This window comes from Rhea americana, unplaced genomic scaffold, assembly GCF_003343005.1.
Source record: "Rhea americana isolate MKP2758 unplaced genomic scaffold, rheAme1 scaffold_7, whole genome shotgun sequence".
Classification (NCBI taxonomy): Eukaryota; Metazoa; Chordata; class Aves; order Rheiformes; family Rheidae; genus Rhea; species Rhea americana.
Window position 1 is genome coordinate 10,210,511 of NW_028186867.1, and position 21,613 is coordinate 10,232,123.

Consider the following 21,613-nt stretch of genomic DNA (forward strand, 5'->3'; position numbering starts at 1 on the left):
TCCTTTAATTCCCTTGCATGTGATCTGAGTTCATCTGGATACACAGAAGTCTAGGCCATCAGGATAGCCCTAAAACCTCTCACTGAAAGCTCTTATCCCCAATAGAAGTATCACCAAAGCAAAGCACTCTGGCTCCAACTACAGTACCAGTAACCCTATTTTTCGCATGACCATTCAATTCTCATGTTCCTTAGCTTCCTCTAATTCTTCTCCCTTGCACCTCATCCCACACTCAGGGCTGGCTGCCTACAAGAAACATGGCAGATGGGCAATAAAAGGATGAACCAGACCGCACAAAGCAGTAAGGCAGGTCGGCACCAGTGTGCTAAGTCATCTGTGTGAAATGATTTACCACATCATAAAAATATAAAAATTAAACAAATACTAACAGTTTTGATCAGCAGTCTTTATAGTACTTGCTTCATCTAGCAATTTCACATAAACTCTGAATTTTTGAAACAAATACTTACCCAAAAAGCACAGTGACCAGGAAGGGCAAGATAGCACAGCAAATTTAAATCAGAATATCTTTTTTTATTATTATTWAAGTAAACCTGATTCCAATTTCTATTTTGTAATTTCAAACTTCTGCAATATATTTCCAGTGTGATACGAGATTTGTTTAAAACAAGAAAGGACTATGAGCCTTTTCCTTCCTGATTAACAACATGGAAATAAACAGCATTTGTAGTCAGAAAGATAGCTCAATGGCTTAAGGCCATATTTGACACATAGGCATGCCTTATGTTAAAGCAAGGAGGAATCAAAGTTACTGCAGTAAAGAAAAAACATACAAGGTAGGAGTAAGTAATGCTTCTTTCAAAGGCAAGGAGGGGAAAAAAGAAAGGAGGTCTAGATGACAGAATCATGAGCTGTTCAAATCAGATGGCATATAGAGAAACAAGAATTCATAGGTGAAACCTTCATGCCTAGAGACAGACAGACACACACACACACACACACACACACACACACGCTTCAAGGTACATGAGCTTGGCTGGGCTTTACCCTATCTTCTTGCTAGAGCTCCAAGAGTGGGAGTCAGTGAAACTATTTTAATGACAAAAATTTAAAATTTGTGAAGATTAAAAAGAAAAGTGATCAACAGTACTGCAGCACAATACTGCTTTTTTCCCTCCAATATCCTCATTTTATTGATTCAATTAMAACCAATTATCCTTGTGTTCCCAATTCTAAGTTATACACAGAAATATATTGTTCAAAATACCATAAATGCCCACTCTAAGATAGTTATATCCATGCATGGCTGTCCCACACATCTGAAAAGCCAAAGGAATATGTCCAATAAGCAGTTCAGAATCTGTAACATTTCTGTGCTTTGTTCCCTTTTACTTAATTACAAAAACTCACCCAAAGTGCTTCTTAATGTGTACCTTAATACGGGGGAGGGGGGGGTCGAGATTACGCAGAAAAGAGTAAAACTGAAGCCAAACTCCTTTCATCTTGGATTCAGTGCGAATTCTAAGAGATATCAATATCACGTAAGTAAAATGAGATGTCCTTGATCTAACAAGTTAAGCAGTAAATTATGTAACAAAAACTTAAAAGTCCTCCGGATATAAAACATAAAATAAACATATCAGCATACCTCCTGTCCTTCCAAGGCCAACCTGCACAGAAGGTTGAAGGCTTCCTTCATTTTTCAACAAATGAGGCAAATGGTAATAGATATTTGGCACTTGAAGAGATTTTCTGCTTGTTAGCTCTTTTAACAACTTCAGTGTCTCATCTGCAAACATACATGAAATCAGTAATGTAGAAAATGTAAGGAGTAAGTTTTATGGAGTGGTAACTCATGCACCAATCCAAGCTTGATCCTAACCGAAAAACAGAGCAAATGATGCATTCTAATGACACATCATGTTTTGTGTAAAATGGAAGTCTTTTCTGGTTTTAATTTTTAAAATAAACTATGGCTGAAATTGCTTTCTGCCCAGTCACTTTRCTGTGGATACAGTTAATACTTACCTGATCACATACAAATTACAGCGTATAATCACAGAGGTAAAGAATGCTCCATTTACTTATTTTCCAATGGATAAAAATGAGAGGCTTATTTATCCAAATTATTTTGTACTTACACTTATAGAACTCATCACCAAGTAGCTATTTAAATAGCAAATAAATTCAAAACTACAACTATATATTAGAATACATTTACCATTCAATACAAAACAAAATTAGCATGAAGTATACAATAAATTAAGGGTTTGAGTATTTCTCCAATAAAATAGACACTAGTATAAATTTAATTTAGTCCATTTACAATATTTAAAAGATTCCTTGCTGTTTATTGGAGTATACTGTCTCTGAGACTGTCCAAGTGGCTCTTACAAAGTTGCAAATAATAGTTTTTAAATTCCCGTCATGTATGTTGATTTTCTTACATCAAGTGCAAAGCAACTCTTTTTTCAGACATAAAAAACACTACACACATGACCTTTGAGAACTTATGAGCCTAATAACACCAGGTTTGGGTCAGAAAGTAAACTCAAGGTTCCAAGAAAAATCTGAGTTCTGCAGAAGTGAGGAAAGTAATTCCATAGATGTCTGCAGATTCTGAAGATAACTTCTTCAAAGATGGACTTCTTTTTTCTATTTTCAGATGAAACAAAAGTTCCCAACTGCTTATGATCTTGAAAAATGCTTTGTAAATATATGCCATAAGTAGAGATGCTAATTTTTATAGATTCCATCATGCGCAGTTTTATTTTTTTTGCTAATATTTCCTTTAGCTTTAAATGCAAAAGCTGGACTAAAATCCTCTCAAAATGTGACAGCTGTTTGTATGTTTTACATAAATCATTATTCATTCAATCTGTGTTTTTTCCAGACTTAAAGATTACAAATACTACATAGTATTAAGTATATTTAAACACATTGAAAACAGTGAAATCTACCTAATAGTAAACTCCAAGCATGAAAACAATTCAATTGAATTAATTCAAGATTATTGAAACAGCATTGATAAAATTAGGAGGATCTGATTCCCAAACTATAAAATTAAAAATGTGCTGCATCAGACATCCTTGAGGCCCAAAAGGTCAATACAAATTTGAATTCCATTAAGTTAGAAAGTAAAGAAAATGACAGAGTTGCTGCCATTTATTCACATGAAGAGATGTCCATGAGCTGACTTCAGCTGACTTCCCATCATTATTTAAACAGAATTAAAAGAGAATGCCCCATAGGCAGATGGGATCCAGACTGGGTAGAATGTTAAAAATGTGAATCAGAAACTTCAATTGCATTAAAAGAGAATAACTTCCTATTACTATATATTGTGCATAAGCAAGCTAACACATTTTTAGAAATAAATGTGGCAATGGCTTAATCATAAATCCAGTATCAAATTTCCATGCCTTAGCATACTGTTGTTCGCTTTAACAGCAGAAATATACACACTGAAAAGAAAGAAGAGAATCATAGATTACCTTAAATGTAACTTTTATCCATATCATTCCTGGAAATACAGAGGACTAGCAAGAGATCAAGATGGATAGACCATTCATGTCAGACAGAGCAATTCATTATTAATATGAGCATGGAGGGCTATAATTATAACCCTCAGGAAAGAATTTTTTCTATAGAAGACGAAAGTATACAGACATCCATAGCACAAATGCATCCRGAAAACAGATTTAAAAATTTTGATCCAATAAGGTAGTTCCAAAAAAATCTTTGGCTATTTTTCTYTTCAGGCCAGTACACTGATGTTTCTGCAAACTACCAAATCAGATCTCTGGCTAGAAAGTTTATACATATTGTTGTTGATTTTTCCATCTAGAAAAAAATCAAAGTGACTAAAGTAGTGGTACTGAATTAAAATAGTAACTGCAACAATCTGATGAATAGTGATAAGGCATTCTCTAATACTATCAAACACAGTTTCTACTAAACTTGAGTTTCAGCCTCAAAAATGGGCTAAAAGATCATTTTAATATTTAATCAGTAGTCATTAAAAAGRATGTTACCTTTACATTTTGCAAATCATAACCAGTGCTTTAGATAGCCTAAACAATTTTGTATCTTCCAGCTGACTTTTGAATATATTTCACTTGCTTCAAGCTCATCACTTTCTCAAACACTCCCCGTTCATTTTCCACCTCAAAGCCCATTTAAAAAGTGATGTAAATTACAGTCAAAATATCTGCAGTATGCTAAATAAGTAACTAGAAGTTCCAAACTTTCACAGTTAGGCACAGAATAAGTATTCAGTCCCTAATGACATAAGAATGAGGAGTGAGTAGATCATTAGGAATTGAAAATTGAAAAAAAAAAGAAAAAAAGAAAAAAAAGAGATGCAATGTTTTACGTACTGAGCTATTTGCACTGCTAAACAGTTTCATTCAGCTTTCTTGATATCAATTTCTTAATCCAGAGTATTATATATACTATAAATAATATTTTAAAAAAAGCTCAATCAGTTTGTACCTGAGAAATTATTCAGCGAGTTCTTACTCCCATTCGTTTCTGCTACTGCACGCCTGAACTGCTCCAAGATAGCATTCAGCTCAGAAGAGCGTTGCAGGGTCCGATGCTCAGCTATACGAAGACGTTCCTTCAAAGCATGAAATTCCCGTTGATATGCAATCAGCTTTTCTAGAGAGAAAAAGGATGATGATCTGGATTATTTTTGGAAGCAAGCATCTGTGGCCCAGTTCAACAAGGGACAGGAAATGTGCAGCTGTCCAGCACCTGAAACTCAGCCTACGAGGGCATGGCCTAGCACATTGCCCCCGACTAGGCACTTCAGGATCTACACAGAGCACAAGGTAGGCAGCTCGCAGCAGCCATGGGCAGGGGCAACCTTTGAATCACCATTGCTCGCCACCACAAGGTAATTTTGAATCCTTTTTTAAAACAGATGCCCACAAACACTTTCTTCTAGAAAGGAAGAAAGAAGTGGCAACTTGCAAAAGGACAGGTATGTCTTCTTAAAGCCCTCTCTGAATATTTTGTAAGAAAAAGTGGAATTTGACAATATATCAAACATATCAATTTCAAGCCTAAGTTTTAATTCAATGATAGTCAATGCCGACAAGACTGAAATTTTGATCAAAATCCTGTTTGTGTAGACACATGCATGCACATTCTTCAAAAGGAGACCAAAGGGTAGAAGGAAACACTAAAACCTATTTGTTGGTGTTTAGTCTCCTACATCCTAACTGTTGAGGGTGTAAGTATCTCTAATTTGTGCATCYTTCCTTCTTCCTATTGATCATTTCCCTAAATCTCCTGTTCACCATCATTGCTCTCTTTTAGCCAATCTACAGATATTGACTAGAGTGTCTTAAGTCATTTAATATTTTGTCATCCATATCCCAACTCACAGTCACATCCATAGACATATTTTTTTGTTAGTCACCTCTCCATCTTTAGCTCTTAATACTGCAATGTTAGGCAAGCAGACTTTCTACAAGCAATTTGTATCTCTTCCTGTTGTTAAAATACAATACAGTAGTGCAAATCCAAGTTCTTTCAATTTACATTTATTTTCCTTTTTTTGTTTGTTTTTTTGTTTTTGTAGTGGAGATGTACTGTTCTAATTATATTTTGAAAACATAATTAGCTAAAATGCCCTGTGATTAGAAGACAGAAAAATAAAAACATAGTTCACTACCTCTCAAAAACATTTCCCTTGCCAACCTTCTTTTCCCTTTTCCGCCAAAACCRAATGGTTATTGCTTTTGTGCCAACAAACCCAGAACACAGATGCTGGCCCACAATACAACACTAGGCACAGTACATTAACAACTGAATCCAGACAGCTATTTGAAACAAGACTTGTTGCTTTAGTCAGCAATATTAAGATAGCCAGGAAAGATTTCTGGAGTTTCTGGCATGAAGGACATTCTTCCTTGGCAATGACAACTCAAAGAAATCAAACCAGTTACATTAAGGTGAAAAAACATTTTAACAGCTAAACAAATATGAAATTGTATTAGTGTAGATGCYACATTCTCAAATATGCAAATGGTATTCGCAAAGCCACATTCCCTTCCCAAAATTAATGAATGATGGCAGGTTATACAGATTTCTGTTAATTTTGGGCTAAACAGGAAAGGACAGGCAAGGAAGGTAACAGAAGGACAGGCAAGGCTTTACTGAGACGGACAGCCTCCGAGCCAAGGYGTAGGAAGGCCTCCCTTCCTTTCTGTATTTGTGCTACAAAGTAAGGAGTAGAAATTTTAGCACTTCTCTCGGTCTTTCTTACTTGCTCCAAAAAGCTGAACTTCTCTGTGGCAGAGCCTGTATTTGTCCAGGAAATACAGAAAGAACCCATGGCACCTAGAGCTCAGACTCAAGCCACTCAGATAGGATGAACTCAGGTCTTCCTCCCTCTAGTTAAAAAAWCTCTGATTGTTGCAGAGATTGTTTCTCTTCCCATATTTACTACAAAACACACATCAACACATTGCTTTCAAGATTTTGGAGCTGTAAGGAACAGCAGAGTCCTGCAGGGAACAATTTACTTAGGAGTAAGTCAAACAGGAGAAGTAAAACACTTCTGTGTCATCACCTAGCAAACTCTATAATGCAAAACAAAATCACAAATATAACTTTACTAAACTCRGTTTATATGCAGAGATTAAAATTTTTCTGTCTACCTAATCTAGGCAGGTAGTAAGAAAATAGAAATGTACAGGATTCTTGTAACTCTACCACAAATTAAAATTCTCAATCGTAAAACCACAAGAAATTTAGAGACCAACCGAAATGGCAGTTTTATAATGTGAAGGAATGAAAACTATAATTTTGTGTTAAGAATTACTAATAAAAATCACTTACTGAGGAGACGATACTTTCTAAGGAGGTGGCTGTTGCAACACCATTAATTTACGATTAATATAATACCTCAAAAACAAAAAAGTAATTCACTAATTTATTTTTTAAGAAACTTAAAATGATATGCATGGAAATAAATTTTTGTTTTCATAACAACACAAAATATTCAGAATATAGCATCCCACCAGTGGCACTGTGAAACTGTTTCCTGATAGAAGCATTAGAAAGTATTTCAGTTTTMCAGCTCCCAGAGAATAGGGACTGGTATTAAATTTATGTTATTTGAGACCTCAAAAGCATGAGTTCCTTTGGGAATACTAGTTGGCTGAGCCAAAGTAGTCAGCTTYTCCCAACTACTTCAACCAGACATACCCAGGTTAAGGAGACTGTTCTAAAAGATATCTGAATTCCKGAAACCCATCCTTTAAAAACATACTACTGATTTTTTGTTAGGTCAAAATATTATTCAGACAAGTAAAAACATAACCATATTTTAAATCCACTGCTCTAATAGACCTTTTTCTATTTATTTAAGCAAAATGAAGTAAAAAATCATTCTTTTTAAGAACTGAAGTCTTTCAAAACATTTACATCTCTAATACTAGTAGAACTAGCACTTCTCCTGTATTTGGAGATTTAGCAGTTTTTTGTTTTGTTTTGTTTTGTTTTTTAAAGGAGTTGTGTCTTTGACATAGGTAGTATTTCAAAGCACTGATCAACTGCTCAGATACTTACTTATTAAAACCAAAAAACAAGTGCAGCAGAGTTTATCTCATATTGAAATGTACTGAAGGAGAAAATACTACTTAGGTTCTTGTAGTACCACCAGTATTGGTCATCCACACATCCCGAACTTTAGAAGAGCAAATGACCCTGAAGGCAGCAGGAGTTTATAAACTTTCAAGAACTCTGAAAAATCAAATTATATTCTTAAGTACTTAGGCACAAGCCTACAAGGCTAACTTTAAGGATCTATTTTTATTTAAGTTTTGACTTAGCTCTAGTTTGACATTGCCTATTTGAAGGCTTTTTTCTTCACTCCTGTTTATATCAATATTAGTAAAATCTTTTCATCAAAAAGTAGTAGAAAGAAATCTATATTATAAAAAGTCCCATTTGTATTTTAAAATATATTTCTTTCCTCATAAGAGGATCAAAATTGCAAGGGACTATAGAAGCATTCTCCAAAAATTCAAGGCAATCTTTCTGAAACGTTTATGTACGAAAAACTAATACACCTCATGTGGTTAAAAAAAAAGTCAATGGTGTAGCCAATATTTTTAAACATATTTAACTATTTAATGTTTTATTGTTCAAAGGTTTCTCTAAAATCTAAAATTAAATTGGTTCCTTGGGAAAAAGTATCAAACCACTTTTTCCATCATTGTTACAATAAAAACGCTGAACCTAACAACATGAAATAAACAGTCACAGATTTCAGTGATTTGTCATGAAAAAAGTATTTGCTTCTAATATACRTAGCAATACTCTAAGTATTTTGAGTGTCTCTTTCCTTTCTCTTACATTGAAATCTAGTGTAATTTAACAAAACAGAGGAAGGAATTCAGACAGCATACTACTGGCCTTATACAGCTGATGGAAGAACCCCCAAATATATCTATCTTCTAACAAATAAGCCTCTTTAACAGCTGTGGTAGCAAATGTCAAATATATTTGGTCTCTGATAGTTTCAGTATATAGTCATATTTTTATTTAAGAATGATACATCATTTTATATGGAAGTGAGAAGGTGATTCATTTCCATACTTTGCTCTGGAAGCCAAGACCAAATAAAAATAACTAGCCCTCATACTCATAAAACAGCCTTGTTAAGAAATTATTTGAGAACTGAAAGCATTAATTCTTTGTCATTTTCATTAAACTCTTCCAGATCCAGCCAAATACCAGAAATTAAAACCTAAATATTTTAGCTGGCTTGATGCTTTGCACTTCTTGGAAAATTAACACCATCTCAACTCATACAGTAGTTTGTTTTCTCAGCTTTTTTTTTCTTGTTGCAAGCTGTTCTCCTAAATATGCAGAGCCTAGAATTTAGACAAGCTCACTTGAGAACTGACGTCGTATTTTGAAAATTAAAAATTCAAATCAATCTGTGAAGGATTGCAAGTTTTTGACCAGAGATGCAATTTCATTTTTGTAACTTCCTCTTCTTCCTTTGGAAGATTTATGGTTCTCCTATTAAAATATCGTTAAAAGAAATGCCATCACAAAAAGACATTAGCCTAAGTTTCAAAATCAGTCTATTCTCCTCTAAGCCACTGACATTGTTGATTACATCATTTGATTTTTGCTCCAAATTTAGACAGTTCATAAGCCAAGTTTTAAACYAGATCTCAATTTTTTAAACTCAGCAAGGAGTTTCTGAACATCTTAGTAACTATACATCTGGTTTCTACGTTTTGGGTTTTGTACATCTGGTCTAATCTGTTAATGCACTTCAACCCATGATTTTAACAAAGAGACTTTTCCCTTAGGATAAGAAAAAAAAATGGGACATCAAAGTAAAGGAACAAGAAAACATGCTGCAGTTTCCATTTATTAAAGTATTTTACAGATTATCTCAGCTTGACTRAGATAGCAAAAGAAGTCTGAATTGCAGGTTAACACCTGTACTGGTAGAAAGCTCAGTAATAATAATTGAAAATGAAAAAAAAAATCTGAACAATAAAATGACTAAAATATTCAGAAAATACAACCTATGCCACTTTACGGAATTTCAGCTTCAGTGTTCTTAAAACCATCAACAACTCCTAGGTTTTTTGTTCATGTTAGATTTCTTATTAAAAAAAAAAAAAAAAAAAAACTCATTTTGCTAAAAAGGTAGCTGAGGTAGAATAGAAAAACAGGCCTCTATAGAATCAGCCATATTCTGTCATCTTTGGCTATCATAAATTTCAGCATAAACCACTCAAAAAGAAAACAGACGGATCAATATTGAAAGAGGTATTGATCAGCTACCTAACCTTTAATCAGAATGCACATTTGAAACCCATATATACCTGTGTGTGTGCATGAACAAGCGCACACGCATACACATAAATCTTAAAACAAAGTACAGCTAAGTAGGATTCCAGGTGAAGATAATGGTATTATCACAGCAACACATCACTGAAAATACCCAGTTCATTGTTTAGAAGTTTATAGAACTATTTCAGATCCATCAACCAGGTGGCAGATACAATTTAATACTGTTGAGAGCATCTAAATACCATGCAGTCYTGACCAAACCTGCACATACACTGATATGGGAATTCAGAAGATTTTATTTACATATTTTTGGGCAGTAGCAGAAGACAAACACAGAGTACTTATTACATTAATGCTGCCTTGGGAAAAGGGGGTACAGGCACTATAATATCAAAGATTACTTTTTTGTGATGCCCTGGAGGTGCATCTTTCTTGAAATGAGCTGAATGGCTGTCAAAGGAAAAGAACCTACCTAAAGAAGTGAGTTTGCATTCCTGATGTTCTCTGCAGTTTCTGACTTCATGTAGCCTGCCAGTACATGCTATTGAGCATGTTATGATAGTCTATGACTCTAGTAAAAAACCTGCCACACTCTAAGAGAACAAGAAAAAGCCAAAATTCTGTGTCTGCTGTGTAATATGCCCTGCTCTTTTTGGGGGGTAGGGGATGTGGAACAGAATTGCATGAAGACCCTTACAAACTGAACGGCAGCCCAAGAGTGATCCAGCACACAGAGAAACGAAGGAATTCACGGTTAACGTTGCTGTTCTCCCTCAAGGAAAGCCTTGACTGCTAAAAGAAGCACAACTTCCAAGAAAAAGCAGTATAAAAGCATGGCAAGATATTCTTTGTCTTATCAATCARGCAGGCTGGCAAATGTATTAAATCACAGGCCCTTTCCGCAACTGGAAATAGGACATACTGAACTAAGGCAACTGTATTTTAAAAAGCAAATTGTAATTTACTCAAGAGCTCTGTGGCAGTATAGCTGGTTGTCTCTAAAGGCAGATGCATCAGACRACAAAATCAGAAAAAGCTTTATGACCTTTCTGTATCAAGAGCAGACATTGTGTCTTCCTTCAAACTGCAGATCAGCTAAACACTCATAGTAATGGATCTGCCCCACAGAGAAAGGAAAGATAACTAGCCACACACTTGGCACACACGAAAGACAGCAAGCCAAGTAGAGAAGACATAGTGTTTTGTCATATTATAGGCCTGATTTATATTACCTGCCTTTACGCAAGTGCATTTTGGAAATCTCTCACCCTTTTTGTTCATCAAATGAGATCAGGAAGAATGATGCCTTCTGATACATGGACTTAAGGTTTTGGTTGGCAGCAACACACTGCACACAAATAYGCAGTTAGGAAAATGGTACGAGCCAGAACAGATGCCTAATGCAGCAGGACTTGCCTTCTATCCAATAACGATATTCAAATCGTTATTCAAATCAGGATTGTCTCACTGGCAACAGTACTAAATTCACTAATGTGTATGTAACGGGTAAGTTTACGGTCCATATCAGTGACAACTATTTCAATATTATTCTTCCATCTCTAGGGTTCGTCCTTCTTAGTTTCCACCAAAAACATATACAGCATGCACCTTCTAACAAAAAACAACAAAACAATGAAACAAATGCTTTCAGCCGAATCATCTGTGCTACAAAGTAAAGGTTCCACAGGAATTTTTTTTTTTTTTTTTTTAAAAGTACCTTGTTGAAAACTTATTAAAATGCAATTAAATAAATGTTTGAATCTGTAAGAATACACTACAGTAAGTACTAATTCAGTCACTTACGTGATCAGTTACTCAAAAACCTTTACTCCTATTATAAAAAACCTACACTGATTACAATGATATCATCTGTCAGAGATGGTTGCAAGCTTCATGTATTAGTTCCAGTTACACTTGCATCAGGAATGTTAATCAGTTTACCAGCTGATACGAAATAGAAGGCTTAACGGACAGAGAGCTTCCACACAGAGATTAATATAGTGAGTAGGTGTAGGAAGAGCGTGCTATTCCCTAGTGAGTTAGGAAGTTGTCAACCTGCCAGTCAATTCAATCTGGCACTTCTATTACAAGCAGGTTTCTTTATTTTTCTTACRTAAGATGTGAAAATAAGTTCTGTGTTGCCTCTACAATCAGTTCAGAACCTTTATGTGATGCATCAGATCACATTATAAAGTAAAGCAGTATCCAAGTAAACAATGACAATACCTGCAGTGATCTGCACTTCATTCCCACAGGGATATACAAAACATGTATTTGTTTAGACAATGCTTGATCTACAATATCCACGTGCCTTCCAAACTATTACATGTGTAGTATTACCTAACTTAGTAGTCTTCCTTCTGCCATACACACAGATATTCTTTTTAATTAAAATCTTCCTATGCTAATACATAGCAGACTAAATTATTTTCAGTGTCAATTAAGGGGAAAATAGACTGGATTCCTTTAGTAAATCAAACAAAACTTTTCTTACTATATTAGCACTTAAATAATTTTTAACGTCATCTTAAATTTGAAGCTTTTTTGGACAAATTTTGGCAGGTTTCTGCAAAACTTAACACTAAATACAGTTACCCAATAATGTGGTACAAACTCCTATTCTCATCGATACAGTACAACCATCGCACATTCGAGTACAGATGCACAGACACAAGATGTAGCAGCACTTACTGAAGAAATCTGAACACTGCTTTCATTGCATTTTGGAAGCGACTCCAGGGTTCAGAAGACATTCGTGAGGCACAATGAAGCAATGTGCTCTGCAATGCCAGACTGTGGGGAGCTAAGGGAGAGGAATCTTCAAATCAATCACACAGATGTGGCCAAAACATTCCATCCATGTAAAAGAGATTACAAATGTTCCAGAATCCATCTGTGCCATATAGACTTACAAGAATGGCAAAATAGTGTTATCAGACATCAGACCCATTGTGTACATACTTACATATACACATACCCAACAATGTCAATCTAAGTGAAGTTAAAGAGGATCTTAAATAACTTGGCCAAAAAGTTAAGTCTCAAWGGTGTTTACAGATCTGATCTTCTGTCCTGAAACTGCCTAAAAGAGGACATACAGTGTCCTTAAAGTGTTACAATATATTAACATGGATAACTACTCCCTATAAGCTAATTAGGTTCCTTGCTCCTCAGTGAAATTAAATCTTTTATTAAGCAAGCTATGATGAGTTATAAAATCTGAAGCAGAAAAGTAATCAATCATGCAAATACAGAATAGGCAATATACTTGTAAATACTAACAACAGACATGCTATAAATAAAAGTTGTTAAGGAAACTGCTCAAGGTCAAATTTTATCAGTCCTACTTGAACACTTTATTCTGTGGGCCTTTTCAGTTACCAAGTTTGCAGCTATGGCTATTCATTAAAGTTATTTGATTATTATTTTGAAAGAATAAGACAACATGCAATTTTGCAAAATTACTATTCTATGGAATTAAAGGCAGTAAAGTAAGGAAACTAATTAACATACCAAAAACACATMCTACTAATCACAAAAAAGTTTTCTTGCTTCACAAAACAGAAAAAAATATATATTTAGGAAAACAAGAGAATAAATCATTCTTTTTTCCTAATCTTTTGATTTAGAATATTGACAGGAATTTTCAGCAATCTGGTATTTCAATCTACCAAAACAATCTGGTAGAATTATTGTTTATTGCCCTTGTCTTCCACATAGAAATTTATTCATTAGAATTAGAAGCATTATTAAAAAAAAAAAAAAAAACTTATTTGCATTTGCTGTGAGCGACAGCTATTCTTTTTGAGTGAACTTTCCAAAGCTTTTCCTCACTTAAATTTTAAAAAATAACCAAAGAATTCTAATTATTTAAAATTTTATTGCAACTTGTTCACCATTTTGCACTTCAAAATCAGTAAAAACAAAAAATGTTTTTTGTTCTCTCCCTGATTCTAAMACACTAACAGAAGTCTGAAGTGTTTGCTTTGAAAATTTCAGGGCCTGATCCAATCAAGGTCCAGATATTTTTGTTTAAACATTCCTTTGCAGCAGGAGCTGAAGTCATTCTCACTAGAACTTTTAAAGTAATCTGAAGGTGATCTTTTATAATATCTACTGGTAAAACCTTTCTATTTTGAAATGTAAATTTCAGAATCAATCTACTTGTGAATATGCTTTTAAAAAAGCAGAAAACTCTGCTTTAACACAGATTCCACTATACAAAAGCAGAAAAATAGAAGCAGTACAAAAACAGACGAGATTCCTACAACCTGCTTTCCCCCATTTTCCATAGTATCTTTAATAAAAATATACTAAATGTAACTTAGCAATCATAACAGTTACAGAATAAAACATCTTCCTAGAGGACAAAGTAAATTTAAATGTACAAACTCTGCTTAAGCAGTGAACAATGTCTCACTGAAAGTTACTGCATTGCAAGGTAACAAGGAACCTCATACCCTGACTAGTCTTTCAACAGCATGAAGTTTTAAGAGGCTCACATATTGCAAAATTGTTTTTCAAGAAATGAAGTTGTTAATTTAAAATGTAAAAGCTGCAAAAAGTTATCACCATGTAAAATGTATAAATTTAAATAGAACTCATAAAAGTTTGAAAAAATATAAACTTTCCTTATTGTTTTGCAGCTACCTCTAGAGGAAATTTTCAAAGAATGTCATGATGTAAACTAGGGCTATTTTAAATTAAAAAAGRCAAACAGACTCCATTTATAATAATAATATTAGATCATCACATTACACTGTCCTTCTATGAATCCCAAGTTATTCAAGTAAAACAGAGTATCAGCAGCTTCATTTTCCGCTGGTAGCACACCTTACACGAAAGAGGCAGATTCACACCACTTGCAGAAGAGTAACATGGCAGAGGAACTGCAGGACATACATGAGTTTGCATCACAACTAATTAACTCCAAGAGCGGTTTGTCCTCTATGACTTGCCCACGGCACTGGCAGAAAATTCAGAAGTGTGCAGTGGTGCATATAGCCATTCAGATTTTTCTTCACTTCTATCCTCTTTTTTAAACAATTCCTTGATGCAGTAGAAAGGATGCTCCAATCCTTCTTCTTTCCTCATTAAGGGATTTCACCTTTCTGGGTTAACAGGCTACATATGCACATTCATTTCCAATTCAAATGAACATCAGCCCACAACAGATTTCAAATATGTTTTTAATCAAGGAGAGGTTTTAAGGTGAAGAATTTGTATTTAGCTGCCAAACAGGAACAATAAACAGCTATTTAATATTTCTGCTATATTTTTTAAGATGGACAATAGCTTATTTTATTATTCTCCTTAACTTGAGGAGTTAAACTTGATGGACCTTCCCAAATCATAAATCCTGGCTGATGGGTCCGAATACATGATCACTAAAGCTTATATTCACTAGTTACCTGATTCACCACTGAACAATAGCTGTTAGCAACAAAACCTCCTGGAACAAAAAGGAATATATTTGCACTGGCTATGCTCAGACAGGTAGTCAAAACCGTAACAAGCATCAATGTAAATAAAGTGATGTCATCCTCATTTCCTTCTGTAACAATAGAAGTGTTTTTGCCTAGTTTCTACTTCCTCAGTATATATGTGGGTCTCAGAAGGATCACTGGATTTAAATGCAAGTAAAATACTTCCTTAATTTTTTTTTTTTTTTTTTTTTTGAACTTATGGACTGGTAAATTCAAAACCTGAGAGTAAGCTATTCCTAGCCAATCAGAAAGCCAATGAAGCCAAATTAGAATTGTGACAACTGATAAATGATTTTCCTAAGGAGCATTTTGATAGCTGGATAGGACAGCCAGGAACAGTTGTAAATGTTTCCACCTGCAACTGATTACCTTTGTCTCTCCATACAAACTGCACAATACAGAAAGGTCACAATTTAGAAAGTTTTCTATAAGGCTATAAAAATCCCACTACGACATCATTCTCAAACAGTAAGAGCTGACAGAGGGTCTGAAYATTACTTTGGACAAGAGGAATAAAAAGAATTACACATCAGAAAATCCAGACACTCACCACTAAGGAGGTCAAGTCAGAAGAAGCATATGGTGTCCTGCCTGTGCATTGGCTTCAGACAATAAGGATAACTGAACACATGATTTGTTTGGGAAGAGTTATTGGCAACATTTGAGCTAACAGTCTTCTTTTAAAACAAAACTCAACAAGCTACAGTGAAGGGAAAATTAAAGAAATCTCACATTTGCAATTTCTTTGTATTGATTTGACTGTTAACCTATCTAGTGTTTTTACTTCTTTGCCTAGTAAATGACATTGCCCAGGACTCTACAGACTAATATAATCATCAGAGCTTTTTAGGTTCCAGCTATTTGGTTTTTATTTTATTCCCAGTGCAGAGAAGCCCTGTCGACTGTTAYGGCAATTCTTCTTTAAAGGAAAAGTGCTATAAAAAGGTCACTGGACTCATAYGCTAAATCAGTCCCACAATAAGCAATCAGCATTGAACACATCTCTAGCCCTGAATAGAAACAATACGGAATAAATATGTGCTTCATACATTATATTCACAGAAAGTCAAGTACTTCAAGAAAAACAGTTCTAACTTCTGATACAGATTTTCCCCTCAGACTGCATCTACACAGAGTTTATAAAGATAATATAACAAACCCTATGCATAAGGGAAATCATCAGATGTCATCTAGATTTGCAGTATCATATGCACTTTACTATATCTTCAAGGCTTTTTTTAAATATCTTAAAACAAGTTGTATCCAGTTCATTCGAACAAAKAAAAGATTTCAGTTTTGAGGGAACACGCTTCATTTTATTAAAATACAAAACAAGAAACCAAAAAGACTAGCAGTGCTTGCAAAATACACTTTGTTTCAAACAACCGTTCTAGAATAAAATCAGTGAGAATTTTGTTTTGTTTTTCCCCTACTAAATTTCTGAACCAGGCAAGTTCAGTGTGCTACATCATAGTTCAGTAATGAATCAAAACATTTAGAGTTTTACACCTATCTGCTTTATTCTCGATATGCAAAATGTTTTCAGCTACTTTAAACTTACAGCATCTTCCACATAGAACCATTCACCCCAAAGGAATAGATAGCACAAAAAGTTCCATTTAGGAAATAATACAGGAAGTGCTTAGCAGAACATGCAATCCATTGAATTTATATAATTTGGATATTAACTCTTCACAATGCCAGAGGATCATTACCTTCAAACAACCTTTGGCAAGAACTTTTATTTCAATACTTGTCTTGCATGAAACTCAGATTAAATACATAACAGCGCCAAAGAAACTACTAAGTGTTTAACAGTAATGTCACAGTATTACCTCAAGAACCGGAATATGATTTCCAGTGACAAGTTTTACAAAGATCACTATGTTGTGATTGTTTTAAAATAAATTACCAGGTAAAAAGCTGTCCTACAAGTCTGAATAACAATCTTATGCGAAGATTTATTGCTTATACAAGCATGAAGTTCCAGCTGAGTAAATGTTACAATCATAACACTGAAACACACTCTACTTTCAAGATATGGGATACGTTGAAATCTAGACTGCATTTTCAGTAACACTGAAGAACTAAAGCACATAACTCAAGGAAAGTATTTCCATTGCATTTTTATATATAAAAAAAACARACAAGCCTTTCTACATTTCCACAGAAAAAGCTGTATTAAACATACATGTTGTACCCATTTTTTGTTTGCTCCCACCTCTATACTTTTGTCTCATTTAGCTCTTATATTTGTTATTGCTATCAGTAACCAAAAATATCTTCTTAAAAATAMATGTAATAGCTAATTATGCTCAGTTAGTTTCAACAAGATCTATGACARAAGCCATAACTGCTTATGCAGATCCTAGCAGCATGGCTTTACAGTGATGAACAGCTATCTGTGTGTTATCATAATTTTAACATTAAATATAATAACAAAAACAAACCCTGGTAACGTGAAACTGTTCTTTCACATCTGCTATAAGAGAACAAGAGAGACAATCCTTTCACCTGAAATGCCTACAGAAGATTTGCTGACAGTGTAAACCAATTTAATTACYCTTTAGGTAATTCAACTCTTTACAGTCAATTTGAATAGAAGAAACCATCTGTGACATCTTGTGTTTCTCTTCAGACCTCAACCAGCCAGTATTTTCAGCTACTTTCTACAAACAAGTATGTGTACACATCTTAAGGCATCAAAACAAAATACATACATTGTCCGGTCATCTCAAATGCCCCCTTTTTTTTTTTTCAATTAAGAAATATTTCTGTGTATATCACCTCTTTATAAGCTAATAAGCTAATAAACTTCTAATTCAATTTACTRAAATTGTGCTCTCTACTATAACAAAATTCTTGAAAGTAAAAGTTGGGTCTTTGCTTTTGCTTGTTATAGACTTGATAAGTTAAAATTGCAAAAGGGATCCAAAAGAGAAAAAGAAGTCTCTATAGAAGATCATAATAAGAACATTTTTGTTGAAAATGTTTATCATTCAAATGCAGGGTGCACAAACAGCAAAACATTATTCCAAATCAATTTGGTAATCATTCAAGCTTCCTCTAATCTTGTCTGTCACATCTTGAGAACAGACAGTCATTAACTGAATCTTCATTTTACAGTTTTTCAAAATCTTCTGCATATCTGATGCCCCCACATCTACTTTCTGCTTTAACAGCTACAATTATAATTAAATTTTAAAATTAAATAGCTGAAGTTTTAGTCAAAGGTTGCACAGATTATCCCTTGTATTCATATCACAATACACATTAAAAAATTCAGGAAACCAACCGATATGAAATCAGCTCACTTCTTTCCCTTCTCCAGTTATCATTACATACAATTAAATTGTTGTGTCACTAATATTACACAATGTTGATTATATAGCTGGAACCAAAGCCAGCCACTGCCTCCCAAGATGCCTAGYGCTGATGGACTCCCTGTTTCAAAGGATAAAATCAAAGACTCTTGTTTAAAAATTGAGATTAAGGTGCAAGTTCCAGTCCTTTTGTTCTGAAAGCACCCATGTTAAACAATTACTAGAGYTCAAGTCTGTCATCAATATTCCTGAAGGTCACTACAATACARACAAGTAGAGCTGTATTTGGAAGACAAAATCACATACTCAGGTTTAGAAACGATCGTCATGCTAATATGCAGTCATGATCACTGACAGTCAAACTCAGGCCTATAACTATGGCATTGGAACAATTAAAAATTCACCCATAGCTGGATACCTGAAACTAGTTGAATCTCAACTCTGACATGGACTCAGTCCATTGCATTTGTTTTGTCAGCAATTCACAGCCTTAACTTTCACATAAACAAACAACAACATGAGAACAAAGTTAAAAATGATGACTGTTTTTATGTCAAATAATACCCTCCAATGGCTCAGAATTTCAACYGTGGCAAACATGAGGTTGTAAACAGAAAAAGTGTGTTCTGGAAGCAGCAATGAACATGCTTTCACAAGGTTAGTGAAGCCACTGCTGGGTTTCCAGCTAGATTTGACTAAAGCCATTGGAATGCATCTCATGGAATGAGAAGCTAAAATAATGTACTCTTCACTAAWAAAGCCTCCAAGATACTCAGTGTGAAAAAAATGACATTTTACCTTTCCCAAATCAACATTTTAACTACATATTTTCAATTATTTTTCCATTACATTACACTACTCTTCATCAACATAATTCAGTGTTAGTTTGTGATGCTACAAATTCTACAATGAACGTAGTTTAAATAGGTCTGTATTGCAAATGGGCTAACGCTTCCAGGTAGAATTGTAACCTCTGTATTGGTCCTCTCCTTAACCAAAAAATAAAGAGTTTGTGGAAGATTTAGCCCAGCTAGGAATTACTCTTACAGAAGAAGAGATGCAAGAAGCATCACGTATCTACAAACTGTATTTTAATATGGTGAATGGAAACAAAATATTGTTTGATTTTCCTCTATAGGAAAGACTTCTTTGCTAAAGTTTGTTCAAAAGCCCTATTTTGCACCATAAAAAAAACATAGAAGTAAAAGTCCATGTCTACTTTTGAAACACGTGAACACTGCCATAGGGTAAAAGCTTTTATTTTTAAGTGTCCATTACTTTTAACCCATTATTGCAATATATGTACAACTTTTTAACCAGTGAAAATGAACAGTAGACTATATCAGCCATCAATCCTAGAATTTCACTTATATATAACTTATGATAAAAATGGCAACATTCAGTATATCTGGAAAAGCTTAACAAATAGCTTGCTACATTTATAGTTTCATTAAAAAAAAAAAAAAGGAAATTAACCTCTCAATAAATAACATAGCAAAGCAGCCATGAATGCTTTTGTCTTGTATGGTGCATTTAACAATAACAATAAATACATGCACAAATACCAAGCAAGATATGCCACGAGACTAGATGCAGATAAAAGCAAGCAGCTTAAGTGCAGATARTTGCCAGAATCATAAGGCTAATACAAAAATACACTCATGAACACAATCATAAGCAGTTTGTCCTACACTTCTAAGAAGCATTAAATCAACAGTATCAAGAATAATGGGGTCCAACTTTCAAAGCCAATATGCACGTTTTATATGAAAATATCCACCTGAATTTTAAATAAAATACCTCTCTCTCTCTCACCTTGCACTATGGCAATTTTGTACAACTACTGAGAGCTAAGACTGGCCAGGAGGTGGGGTGGGGAAAACATCCTAAACCAGAGATACTACATCTGCACAAGCTCCCTAGATCTGTTTCCCTACAGCTGCCTCTAGCTTCTCACTTGCGGGACTTGTATCTCCATGGTCCCAGCTCTAGCTCAGTTCTCCCTTCCCCACCGCAGGATCCTCACTGCCTCCACCACTATAAACTCATCCCAGCAGAACTGTGATTCGGTCCATGCCTCCGCATCACCACCCAAGCCCTCRTAAGTTATCCCCTCCTTCTCTCCTCATACATTTACTTCTGCCAGACTTCCCTGTAACACTTCCATTTCTTATCTACCCACTTCCCTTAAGACATCACACAGTAATAGCCTTTAACCACTAGTTAGGCAAAAGACAGCAGTGCTGCAGCAGATGGAGAGCTCCACACATGCTATGTGACCAGCGGGAACACGAGCACTAGCCAACCAACCAGCAAACACCAAGCCAGCTGCTCAGCTCCAGCCCTTCCCTCCCTGTGGGCCAAGCAGGGACTATCCTCTTCCTAATGGCCTGTTTCCTCAAAACTTACAGAAACATGGTATTATTGAGAATACTAGATTTGACCTAAGTGAGCAGGACAGATTAAAAAAATTATGAAGGTGTGACAGAAGGAAGAAAAAAAAAAGAATAAAGAGATAGGCCTTAAGACAGAAAGAAATTGCAATGACATTTTAAATTTTGAAAAAGGTTAACCACAGCCATCTTACTTTCAGTATCTGTTCAAGTCAATAGTTTATCATTATGACTGTCCTAGGGAACAATGAAAAGCCATTGGTATTACTCATAACAAAACACTGAATGTAGGGCATTTCATGAATGTTCTAGTTTCAATTGATTTTCCTACATGAAGATAAACTTTCACTTCACCCAAATCAAATTTTTCATCATTGCAATCTACACATAGCTAGAACACCACAAAATCACATGCAACTCATCTCTGGCTCTCCAAAGTACAAGAGCAAGAGTGAAGTCTTGCATCCTGTTTTAGCTCGCTCCTAGTCAAAAAATGTCAAACTAAGCTAAGTATAGTTCTACAACACATAGAATCAGAGAATCAGTAAAGTTGGAAGGGACCTCTGAAGATCATCTAGTCCAACCTCCCGCTCAAGCAGGGGCACCTAGAGCA

The 21,613-nt window shown here is 34.8% G+C and overlaps 1 protein-coding gene across 1 annotated transcript in view; it reads right to left on the reverse strand.

The window, feature by feature from the left end:
• MGAT4A (alpha-1,3-mannosyl-glycoprotein 4-beta-N-acetylglucosaminyltransferase A) overlaps window positions 1-21,613 on the reverse strand; it is an 80,235-nt gene that overhangs the window by 42,690 nt on the left and 15,932 nt on the right. The window contains exons 3-4 of the mRNA XM_085321546.1: window positions 4,456-4,623; window positions 1,610-1,750 (exon numbers count right to left, since the gene is read on the reverse strand). Coding sequence (XP_085177672.1) covers window positions 1,610-1,750; window positions 4,456-4,623 — 309 coding nt within the window. The remainder of the gene's footprint in view (window positions 1-1,609; window positions 1,751-4,455; window positions 4,624-21,613) is intronic.